The 12,748-nt window shown below is 32.7% G+C and overlaps 3 protein-coding genes across 3 annotated transcripts; 1 reads left to right on the top strand and 2 right to left on the bottom strand.

The window, feature by feature from the left end:
- Positions 1 to 52: 52 nt before the first annotated feature.
- LOC128388035 (myb-like protein X) lies at positions 53 to 1,922 on the bottom strand. The gene is given in 2 exon segments (XM_053347381.1): positions 53 to 245; positions 247 to 1,922. Coding segments are annotated over 2 exon segments (1,275 nt in total). The 5' UTR covers positions 1,344 to 1,922; the 3' UTR covers positions 53 to 67.
- An 804-nt stretch (positions 1,923 to 2,726) lies between these two features.
- On the bottom strand, positions 2,727 to 4,495 carry LOC128388034 (vacuole membrane protein 1-like). The gene has a single exon (XM_053347380.1). The coding sequence runs from the start codon at positions 4,383 to 4,385 to the stop codon at positions 3,105 to 3,107; it is 1,281 nt and encodes a 426-aa protein (XP_053203355.1). The 5' UTR covers positions 4,386 to 4,495; the 3' UTR covers positions 2,727 to 3,104.
- A 99-nt stretch (positions 4,496 to 4,594) lies between these two features.
- LOC128388037 (protein AAR2 homolog) lies at positions 4,595 to 5,802 on the top strand. The gene has a single exon (XM_053347383.1). It carries the CDS (start codon positions 4,664 to 4,666, stop codon positions 5,777 to 5,779), a length of 1,116 nt encoding a protein of 371 aa, XP_053203358.1. The 5' UTR covers positions 4,595 to 4,663; the 3' UTR covers positions 5,780 to 5,802.
- The last annotated feature ends 6,946 nt before the right edge of the window (positions 5,803 to 12,748 follow it).

Genomic DNA, 12,748 nt, shown 5'->3' with positions numbered 1-12,748 from the left:
TTTAGAGCAGACTCTTCTGAAGCACTTTTTTCCTCGGTCACTTGTGATTCACTTCGATGGTCTGGTTCTACATTTTCTCTTCATCTTCTTTTCCATCTTTTTCATCTTCCTCTTTTTCTGTTTCTTTATCAGCTTCTTCGTCTTCTTCTTCGTCTTTATCTCCATCTTCTTCCCCATCTTCATTTTTGTTTTCATTTGGGTTCTCGTTCTCGTTCTCGTTTTCGTTTTCGTTTTCTTTTCTTTTTCTTTTCGTTTTCTTCTTCTTCTTCTTGTTCCATCTCCGAATCTTTTTCTGGGAAAGCTACCGATAGATTAGCGGATTTTGATGATGCATCAGAATTAATTGTATCTTCCATATCATTTGTAGCATCCATTGAGATGTTATCACAGCTTTTCTCTGAATCGTCATTCGCTTCACCGTCTAAAGTTATAATAGCTGCTTTCGAATTGGATGCCATTTTGTTACAATCTTTAGATTCTTTGGTTTTCACTGATTTCGATTTGGATTTAGGTTTAGATTGTGGTGGTGGTGATGGTGATTTTAATTGTTGTTGTTGTTGCACTTCTTCATCTGATGAACTTGATTCGAGTAATTCATTAATTCTTGAACGACTAAATTTAATTCGATTTGTAGAAATAGGCGGAGAAAGAGCACTTGCACTTGATGGAGAACTTTCGTTGCTCTTCTTTGAAGAACTTATGATAATTCTTTTATTACCAAGAGAATTTCGTTGTAATTCTAATTCGTCTTCGGTACTATCGTCACCAAAGCTTTCATTTAAAATAAAACCACCAATGGAATGAGTTCTTTGAACAATCGGCACAGAGAAATCATTACTTTCTGATTCTTCACTAGAAGAATTTTCTTCAACCATTTCGATTTGGCTTTTTTTCGGAACAGCTGTTTCTTTTGGAATATTCTCTAAAGCATTGGAAGCATCTTGGAACAGTCTTTGTCTATTCCTGGTTCGAGTGACAATGGGCGAAGATGGAGGATCCATTGGGTAGTGTGTTGATCCATTGACTGTTAAAGATGAACAATTGACATCTTGATGAGCGGTGATTGATTTTTTAACCTTTCCTACTCTTGAATGACTACAATTAGAATCAGAAGACTCTGAGTCATTAGGCGATTCCAAATGTTTGAGTTGAGGTTGAGAAATGGGTTTACGTTTATTAGCATTTCTGGTGGTTATTTTAAGCAAATCAGTAGCGAAATCAACATCATCACCTTCAAGGCTTTCAAGTAAAGTCTTGAGAAGACTTCGCCTAACCTTTGGTGTTAGAGAAGTGACCATCTTTTCAAGCTTCTTTCCAATCTTTTCACAAGGTAAGTCTGACATTTTATTTGAAATCCTTTGAAGGTTAACTATCCAAAAATCAGAACCAGCATTAAACAGTTCTTACGAAAAATAAACGAAAAATCAAAAGAAAATCTAAACACGGAGAGTGACCTTAATTTAGAAGAAAACAAATAAACAAACAGAAACAACAACAGACGATTAGAGAGAGAGAAAGGCAACTATTGAATGGAAAAAAACCATAACATGGAAAATGAATTGTAATGGAAGGAATCAAAATCATTAATCAAGACGAAATGAATTCCACAGAATTATAGGAGTTGACACTTGAAAAGAATGATGAAACATGAGGATCTCGATTAAGTAATTAGTAGTAGTTAGTAATGGTTAAGGCGGATCATCTCAGAGCCGGATGGAAACAAAGTAAAAGGAAACAGTTCCAATGTTTACTGAGAAAATGATGTTGACTAAAAACAGAAGAGAAACAAAATTGCAACAGATAAACTCGGAGAGAGATAAAGAATGTTAAAGAATTGAATAAGAATGTTGGTGATTAGCTAATGAGAATTAAAATTAACTTGAGAATTGAGTTGATTAGATAGAACAATTTAATCTACATGAATGGTTGAATTTCTGTCCTCACAACAATCAGAAGGAAAGTGAGAATAACCATTTGAATCTTTTTGGCGGTTCGATTGTCTCTTTCTCCATGACAACCTTTTGGGCGGACAATTTATTAATTGTTCGTATTGATCAATATGTAAAATTTTTTCCCCTTAATTACTATTTAACTGTAAGAGTAAATATTTACAGAGACAAATCAATTGACAATTATCAATCACTTCTCACGATGATTATGTATGGAGATTGTTTTCTTCCAATGGTCAGTCTCTTGTATCTTGTCAATCTCTTCATTTCCACTTTAAATTGTTTTCTTTTTAATTGTTGTTTACTTGGTGACAAATTATTCTAACTAAGTTGGTAAGAGGAGAAAAAGGTGACCAGAGGTCTATTATGTGTTAATTGTAATCAAGATCAATGGCCTTTTATCTAATTTAGTTTTCGACTCGTTAATTGTCAAGGAGATTTGATTAACTTTTAGTGGTCAGTTTTTTTTTAATAGGATTTTCTGTCCCTCATCAGCTGATTGTTGTTGTTATGATAATGATGATAATTTGGTAATTTAACTGGTGATTATGATTATCATTTGGCAGTAAATCAGTTTGGTGTATTTTTGGTAACAATGTCAATCAAATTGTCGTATCAATGTTTCTCATCGTTTGAATAATATACAGATCGAAGCCAAATCTTTTGTGAACAATTTTAATTGCGAAATTAAATTGCTGATTAACAAGTTGTTCCAATGAGAAAATTATCCATGAAAAACTGAAAAGGAAAACCAGGAAAAGAAAAAGTAATCAATGGTTATTAATTGTATTCCCTTTTAATTGTAATCGATCATTAATCCTCATCTTATATTGAAATAGTTCAGGATTAAGGACGATAAAGAGAGTGAGTGTAAAGACAAATACATAATTATTATCATTTTTTTTTCTTTGACTTCGAAAAGAGTAAATTATGAAAGATTATCGATAATCAATTATAATAACCGGTGGGTGGCAAATGGATTCCATTTTCATTGAGAAATTGGGTTAATTCACTGGTTAAATTGATTCTTTTTTTGCACTTTGTTGACTTAAATAGATTTGATTTGTTCTTGAGTAGTCTCTTTCTGAATCCTTCCTTTTTGTATTAATATTTATATTATCTAATTGAGAATTAACTAATCAACGTTAATTTTTTTTATCTCCTTTTCTTTTTTCGTTTGTTCAATGATGAATCGAGAGTGTCAATGTTTGATGATTTGTTGGATGTCAAAGTTGATGGAGATGGAGACTTTGATGATGACAATTTACTTGATTGTGAAATGGATTTTGAGGTTGACGATAAAGGTTTAGATGATTTTGTCAATGTATTCGTAATCCGGGAATGGTATTTTTGGGCAAGCGAATTAATTATCGATAAAATGAAATAAATAATCATCGCCACAACTAATTTCTCAAATAAAGATGCGATCCAATGAGGTTTGGTGACAACTTTACTGTGAAGTCTCTCCTTTTGATTGATTAAAAAATCTCTGAATGGTTTATGAAGATAATCTCCTAATATTGGTAAATCTTTGATTTTATCGATAAAATGTTCCAATAGATTTTCATCAAATGCAATGATCACAAATAGCTTCTGAATGTGCATTTTAATCACCGCTTTACCGATTAGTGTTGCCCCAAAGAAGGTCCAAAAGGGAACCAAAAAGTGTCCACATGTTATACCCGCTAAATCGTAGACGGGATTAGGAAAAGAGGCACAAAATAATATTCCAAAGAAACCAACTTTCTCCACTAGAAATTGTACCCATGAAGAGGCTTTTTCAAATGTATCGGAAATCTCGTTCATTATCCTAGAAAGTAGATTCATCTTTTTATTATTAGTCTTTGCTTTCGCTGGAACATTTTTGTCCTTCTTTGATTCTTTAATCATCTCCTCTCCAGATAAACGTTTAACTTTGGCCATAAAATAAGGCGGCAGTTCACCTAATGCTGTACCTGCTCCCCACATGAATGCTTCCAATCGGACCTTTGACATGATATCCCAAAGAGTTACCGGCCTTGTATCGGGAATATCTGGACAGACAATTTCATCTGGATAGGGAGGCTCAGGGAATCTTAAACTACCACATTCATAGGCAGCGAGGGTTACCTTTGCAATATGAGGTCCAAGGTAGAGTATAAAAGTATGAAGACCGGTACCCAAACCGACAGATGATAAAATACCCAAACCAAGCCAATAAAGTGACCATAATACTTGTGTTTTAAATGAATTAATCAAAGGTGATTCTATTTGATTTGAATAGAAGATCAACAATGTAACAGAGATTAAGAAAATTATTGCAGAGAGAAAATGTCCCCTCAACCAAATGATTCCTTGGATTGTAAGGAGAAAAGTTTCACGAAGAAAATAATCCAATGTAGTAAATGGCTTCTTCCATATGACAATATCGTCCTTCTTCATATCACGAATTGCCATCACTAGAATTGACAATTAAACAAACAACAATTAATTCACTAGATAATCAGTGAGGGAGAAAAAAAGAAAATACAAAAAAAAAACAACATAAACAAAGAGTAACAATTTGTTTACTCTTTCAATTGGTTTCCCTTAGGCGATTTTCTGTTCTCTGATGGCGCCATCTGGTTGTTCGATTTTTCATCATTTCTGTTTACTTTTTTGTTTTTGTTTCTGATTCTTTTTGTTGTTGTTGTTAATTGTTATTTGGTCTGTTCTTTGTTTGTTTGACAATTATCATGGAATCGATGGAAATTGATCAGAATACTGCTAAGGATTTACTCTCTCATGGTGCTTTCTTCTTATTGATTGATTTGCCTGTTGGATCGACAATTGGAATCGATTTTAGTGAATATTCTGTTGGTGTTAAATTCAAAGGATTTAAAATGATTCCTCCTGGATTACATTTCGTTCATTATTCAGCAGTTGATCGAAAATTTCCAACTCAAACAAGCCCACGATCGGGATTTTTTCACATATTCCAGCCGAAAGAGATTTATATTAGAAGATGGGATGGTGGAGACGAAGATATTTCAGAGATTCTTTTAGATCCGGATGAGGTTCAACGTTACTCTGACAATTTAATCGGTTCATTGGATCAACATTTAGCTCCATATCCTTTTTCTGAATACCGAAAATGGACTCAATTGACCAACTATATTGGTGTAAATGTTTTGAACACACTTAATCCAAACTGTGGAAAGATAAGATCAGTAACTCAATTGGTTTCTCTCAAATATCCTCAAGATATTCAACCCTCTGAATCTTTACCCACCACGAATAGGAGACTAACTGTTGACAATTTAATGTCTTACATGGAAATCGAACCCGATTCCCGAATTAAATTCGCTCAACTTTCAAAACTTCCCCGATTACCTGAAGGGGCAACATCAAGTGACCTGACCAAACATTGTATCGACCAAAGCTACACCCTCGACGAAACACTGAAAAGATACGAGAAACCAGATGATATTCTTGGCGAACTTCAATTTGCCTTTGTAACATTTATTATCGGACAAGTAAATGATTCTTTTGACCAATGGAAATTAATGTTAAAATTACTCTGTTGCTCTGATGCAGCAATCAACAAATATCCATCAATGTATTTTAATTTTATCAATGTTCTAAACCTACAATTGAGAGAAGTGCCTGAGGATATTTTCATCGATATTGTGGATAATGAAAATTTTCTCGTGTCAGTTTTACGTGATTTTTTTTATAACGTATTTTGTAATCCAAATACTGACCGAAAGGTCAGAGAAAAGGCCATTGTATTTAAACTACATGTTACAGAAAAGTACAAATGGGATTTCGAGGAAGAGCCAGAAGACGAGTTGCCAGTCGTTGTTACTTAACGAATAAAAAGATTACACTCTTATACCCACTTGACGGAATTTTGTTCAAAAACGAATGAACTTGAATGAAATGACTTACATTCACAAGGAACAAATAACAAATGATCAACAAAAGCAATTATGATTACCAGCACAATGAATCATAAGTTAAATTACAATTTTAATTAACGGTTATGAATAAATGTTGTCTAGTCCAATGTTTTCTCAACTTTTTCTCGTTAATTACAATTCTTAAGAAGTTTTTTATCTAATGATTTAAATGAAAAATGAATGAAATATGATTCATTTGAGTCTAAAAGACTAAACAACCAAAATATGACAAATATAATATCTAGATCGGAATATGGAACGGTCAAGGAATCCATACTCAGGATATTCTTTTCGTCTAGTTAGAAACTAGAAACCAGTGATCGGATGAGTTGAGAAATCGACTTATACGAATGAACTATTTAGACTCATGGGAGTTGAGTTGCCAAAGTTGAGTTTTACAGATTTGTGTCCACGATATATGATACAGTCAAATCACTTGGAAGGGAACACAAAATCATTAATTTGAAACAGAAAACATTTCATTGAAACTGATCTGCTTAAAGTCAACTCTTCTAATCCGTTCAAGTCAAAAATTTGAAAAACAATTCATTTTTAAAACAACATTAAAGGCTATTTCTATTTCAAGACCAATCCTACACTTTAAATTGATTTGTGGCCTTAGAATGATAAACATACTGGACTTGTCTCATCTAATCTGGACAATATCTTTATGGACAAGACGAGCTACATACATATCTTGAGCCTTATCCTTTTTCATAATGTAAGCTCTTGAGAAATTCAGTTGAGTCTTTAAGAAAGTTCCTTAAAAGAACTCGTTGTGCCTTAAACAGCGATTGAAGCTTTTTGGCCTTCTCATGAAAACTAAAGGGGATTTTTTTCGTACACGAGTAGATACTCATAATTTCTGTGTATTGACAAAAAGAATTGTTTAAATTTAATTTTTAGCCACATTCGTAACCAATTGAACAATAACTATGAATAAAAGAATATCCTGGGTATTTTCTGTAAAATTTGACCATGGCTTCGGATTGGGCTTCTGAGAATAAAGGTCGAACTACTAATGTAGCTAAATTACTGGAATCTTTCAAATCTATCGAAATCTTCAAACTTTTTTCTATGAAGAAACATCCATATGATAATATAATTTCCATATTCAATTTTTCTCTATTATCAAAAATCCTTCTCATTGAAGCTCTTCTTTTAACATGCAAAGATATTTTCGGTGCTGAAATTTCTTGTACCTTCAACACTGTTCCCAAACTCAGTAATGAAAATATCAATGACTATTGTTGGATCGATGGCAGTTACACAACTCTACCCAATTCTCATTCTTCAATTTCACCCTACGTCGGGGTCACTTCCAGTGTCCAAACTGATGATGGATCGAAATTTTATCACCGCTACTATCAGTGGGTTTATTTCGCTTTTATTTTATTGCAAATTAATCAGCACACATTTCTGGTCTCAAAAAATGAATTTCATTGTAAAATTCAGCGTCAATTTATGTAAAATATTAATAGGTCAAATTTTCAAATATCTCGACCTCAAACTTAAAAATATTCGAAAACACTATCCCGAAATCCACAATTTTTTTCTGTGGAATTCAGAACTCTTCATATTCTAAATGTAAAAATATTGCATCAGAATTCATAACAGAAAAAGGAGGAAGGCCAATTCTGCCTAAAATTTTGATTTCGTTAAAAAAATTTTTATGACTAAGTTTTTCATGGAGAATCCTTTTCTGAAAAAGTGATTTAATTTTATTTCTAAGTCTAGGAAAAATCCCCTATGCAAATGGTCTTCATCCTTTTATAGCGATTTTAATCGAAAGGGAGAAGATTTTTAATCAGATTATAATCATGTTTCTGCGAGTCCCATGATAAAGTTCCCATAGAGAAAAAGGAGGTAAAAACGATCTTTTTTAGCCTGAAAATTGAACGCCCTATTGGATTTTCTTAGACAATTAAACCGAACATTAAGCCGAGAAAAAAATCAGCTGAAAATTGAAAATAACGAGCTGACGGACATATCTTGAGTCTTACCGAATCAACAACTAACCAGCAAGATATTGTATTCCAATCCTAATAATTGAAAATCTTTTTTCTGAAATAATTAAACTTATCAAAATGTTCGTTTATTTCATTTTATCTCGAGAATTTGTTGGCTGTTATTGCGGTTTACAAAAAGCTTCGAACTTGTACATTTTCGATTGATTATTAATAGTTCTAGTGCTTTTTTTCTCGTTGAGTGACCAAAACACTTAAAGTAGAAAATTTAATGCATCGAGTGGAAGTTCTTTAATCACTCAATTAACTAAATACACGAAATGTACATTAAACTGCGTTCGAAACTGAAGGTTTAGTCTCATCAGAACTTTTTTCAGGGGCTTCTGGAGACTCTTGAGACTCTGGATCTTCAGGAGGTGTCAGTGCTTTAGGAGCGTATAAGTTAATCTTATCCCAATCTGCTGACCATTCGATGTCTTCCTCAACTTTTGCACCTCCAACACTTTTAGAAGTTTTAAAAGATCTGTCCACTTTGATTCCTTCGTTTGCCTTGGCATATTTGCCGAATGCTGAATTGTGCAAAGGTTTTCCGTGTTTATCGAAATGCAATTCAACTACTGCATTCATTAAATCAATGAAATGTGATATTGGAACTGTGGTTGATAAAATATTGAGAAGAAACCAGTTACCGGGTGAGTTGAGTAATCGACGGTACGATTTTGCGGCAAAAGATGAACTCGTATACGATAACATGAAATATCGAAGAGGTGGAAGTGTCAGGGTTAGACCTCGATAGAATAGAATCAAAATGATGAAGATGAACATGAAATGATAAAGGAACCATTGACATAGATAAACTTTCTCATGTAATGAATTGGCAGCGAGAAAACAAAGTCCATCGTAAGAATTGATGTCACCAGTGAGACCAAAGAATTGTAATGTACACTTGACCATTCGAGGGAAGATCAACTGTAATGGATCATAGGAATTGGAGTAACTTGAATCACCCACAGTCGATAGAAACTCTGGATTATTTCGCGAGGTCGAAGGTGAAGAAAGAAACAAAGAAGTGATACTTTTCATACTGTAGCTTGAGTCTAACCAAATTATTGACAAAGGCCCATGTTGAGCTGCAAATGAGATTCGCGATTTGTCATTTACGAATAATCGATCAAAATAACCAGAGTCGAACTCTTTTAATTTTTGATTAATTCGTCGTTTTAACTGCGCGAAATCTTCCGCTTCCCAATTATTAGCATATACTTTGGCCTTAAGATGTGACCAAAAACGTTCAATTGATCTTAATTGAGGTACATTGGTTAGATTATCCTCTTTTTTACGATATTAATCGAGTATTTGGCAATGGTTTCAATGGTAACCGCAGCATAATGAATCGAAGCTCCATCAGGCAGAAGATGTACCGATTATTAGGATAATATTTTTCAATAGAAGGGACTAATTTTTTTTCGATACATTCATGACGATATATTTCGGCATTTATTGCACAATTAGCAGGAAGAAAAAAGATCAGAACAACCTTTTCTTGATATCGCGATCCAAACACATAATCGCATCTTGAACTTGGACCTTTGTTTCAATGTTATTTTTGGATCCAAGAGAATCGGATTACTTGATAAAAAAAATTTATTCCCCTTACCAGAAAGTGGAAAATAAGATTCATCATCTTCGATTATGTCCTTTCTCCCATTAACTGGAATCAAATTTTCCTATAAAACTTTTAGTCGAGTTCGTTGACGAACTTCTTGACCTGGCGTTGATTTAGGGGAATCACGGTTTTTTCCAGGCCTTGATATTGAACTTTTGCAATAGCTCTTGACAATAAGATAATCTTATGTCAAATTTAGCGGCTAGTTTCCGCTGTGACTTAGTCCAGACTTCGGCGACGGCTTTAAATTGAATTAAGCGCCGGCTGGTCTTTTTTGGACTTTCGACCACAAGAACTGTAGTTATTCAAGCTTAAATTGTTTCGAACCTTTTGTCCAATTGAATAGCATGTTGACTTGGCAATTCCAATTTTTTTCAACTCTTTAAACCACTGATATAAGTTAAGGTCACTATGTGATAAAATACAAGATGAAACTAGTTTTTGACGCGATTTTCGATCGAGGTCCATAACTTTTTAATTAGTTAGATAAAAAAGTGATTGAATTTTTTCTAATCATAATCGAAAAGTGCATCTTAATTTTAACGGTTAAATGAAGTCTCTAAGTTTAGTTGATAAGACGCTATTGAATTTTGAAAAATTAGTCCAAAACATTACCGGTCATACCTTATTTCGATCTAGATAAGTTTTGTCATATTTTGGTTGTTTGGACTTTTAGACTCGAATTCATTCGTATAAGTCGATTTCTCAACTCATCCGATCACTGGTTTCTAGTTTCTAACTAGACGAAAAGAATATCCTGAGTATGGATTCCTTGACCGTTCCATATTCCGATCTAGATATTATATTTGTCATATTTTGGTTGTTTAGTCTTTTAGACTCAAATGAATCATATTTCATTCATTTTTCATTTAAATCATTAGATAAAAAACTTCTTAAGAATTGTAATTAACGAGAAAAAGTTGAGAAAACATTGGACTAGACAACATTTATTCATAACCGTTAATTAAAATTGTAATTTAACTTATGATTCATTGTGCTGGTAATCATAATTGCTTTTGTTGATCATTTGTTATTTGTTCCTTGTGAATGTAAGTCGTATCATTTAAAGTTCTTTCCTTTTATTGACAAAATTGTTTCCTCAAGTTTTCTAGTTTTATTTCTGTGCCAATTTTGTTTCTGTAAAATTTGACCATGGTTCGGATTGGGCTTCTGAGAATAGAGGTCGAACTACTAATGTAGCTAAATTACTGGAATCTTTCAAATCTATCGAAATCTTCAAACTTTTTTCTATGAAGAAACATCCATATGATAATATAATTTCCATGTTAAATTTTCGATTCAATTTTTTCAATTTTTGAAAAAAAAGTAAGAAAAAGAATTTCTCTTTCTTATTCGGTACGTTTTTATTTTGTCAAGTCCGTAAGGCCTAAGAAATTTTTCTCACGAGGATATTTGAACTTCTGGAGCCATCTTCTGTCTATCTAGTTCATTGTTATTGAATCAATAACGAAAAGCCAAAATAAACTTGTATAGACCAATGAGGGATGTCCCTAAAACTGCTAAATAGATTAGTGATGGGCGATATTTGAAAAAATTATCATCGACGATAACGATATTTACATTTTTATCATCGAAAAAATCGATTTTTTAGCGACAGAGAAAAAGACAGTAATTAATGTAAGAGAAAGAGAAAAAGTTGGGGGAAAAATTGGCGAAAAATCTGAAAAAATCTCATGTGTTGAAAAGAAAGAGAAAAAAGAAAGAGAAATATTTATCGATATTCTTTTTTTATATCGATGATAAATCGACACAAAAATATCGATAATATTTATCGATACCGATAATATCGCCCATCACTAAAATAGATTAGACTCAACTTATTGTGTGAGTTGCAATGCTATTGCAGTGGAATAATACAGATTATAAATAAATAACATTATAGAGAGTAGATGTGTTAGCTCTGTAATCTGCAGAAACGGGATTTAATTTTTGCGTTATAAATGAGAAGGCGCTGAATTAGTATGACTTTATCATGAAATAAATCATACAACAGGCTGCTAATGTCGTTGTTCCCCAAAGGGACAAGAGTCGTAGTTTTCAAAGAGTAATAGGCAGAAACAGCACTCAATAACACGTACCGACAAGCTCTTATCTTTCTTATCTTAAGGACCTTTCTCTTAACAAACCTCATTACCCTCATCCCAATTAGTTACAGTAAATTCTCGCTTATAAAATATAAATGTGTTATTCGTCTCCAATTCCATTAAAAAATGTTACTTGTTTCCTTTTAGTTCATCGCTTGATCTATCATTGATTTTTTCCGTAATTCATATTATCAACGTTAATAACTTTAATTTTTGAATCATCATCATCAACGTTTATTAAAATGTTATTTGTTGCATGAATTGAAATAGCAGCATTTCCTACATAAAGTTCATTTATATTGTTAGAGCTAAAACAATAACTATAATATTTAAATTATTAAAAATCTTTATTACAGTACATACCTCTCTTAAGTTATAACTCTCTTAAGTTACAAAACAGAGCCATCTCTTGTCGAAAGATGAGCAACTCGTAGCATTAATAGAATTAAATTAAAAACTGTAAAAATTTTAATTCTAAATTTGACTGCTGCCACCTAGCGAATTTGTGGCTCGTCCTTATAACTTAAGAGAGGTATGACTGTAATAAACTTTTCTTGCATTAAGGTCATCATTTGGCTTCTGTACTATAGTAAAATAATGTAACCACTAAGAAATATACAGCTAGGTCTGGCTCCACCTAGATCTCATAGTTTTCCCTAAGAAAAAAGATAAAAACATTATTGACATCTATCATAAAGTGCTGTCTCATCTTATAACTCTTTGTTCCACTGACGGTTTGTTTCTATTCTGACGCTTACTATTGTTAATACGCTGTGATTAAACCAACAATTTTATGCTCAAAACGATTATATAGACCATTATAATGTCGCTTGATAGTTACGGTTTTTTATTTATGATTGCTGATTAATCATATATCATGATTGTGAACATTTATTCAAATGATATACCTTATTTATTTAATGCCACTTCACACCATTAATTTATACCATCACCTTTTTTCACCTTGATATCTCGGTGATTTCATCCTTTTCGAAGACGCTCGAAAATCACGTAATTAAAAGTTTATATTGATATTTCATCTCGTTATTTAGGTTAATTGTCTCGAAAAGATATACCGAATTTAAATCGAAACGATTTCACATTAAAACACCATTGAAACAAAATTTTAGAGAAATTTTTA

Source organism: Panonychus citri, unplaced genomic scaffold (assembly GCF_014898815.1).
Source record: "Panonychus citri isolate SS breed McGregor unplaced genomic scaffold, ASM1489881v1 Contig00095, whole genome shotgun sequence".
NCBI lineage: Eukaryota > Metazoa > Arthropoda > Arachnida > Trombidiformes > Tetranychidae > Panonychus > Panonychus citri.
This window is presented reverse-complemented; position numbering and strand designations above follow the sequence as displayed.

Excerpts from the sequence above, each read along its gene's own strand:
- LOC128388037 (XM_053347383.1), top strand. The coding sequence starts at position 4,664 with ATGGAATCGATGGAAATTGATCAGAATACTGCTAAGGATTTACTCTCT.
- LOC128388034 (XM_053347380.1), bottom strand. The coding sequence starts at position 4,385 with ATGGCAATTCGTGATATGAAGAAGGACGATATTGTCATATGGAAGAAG.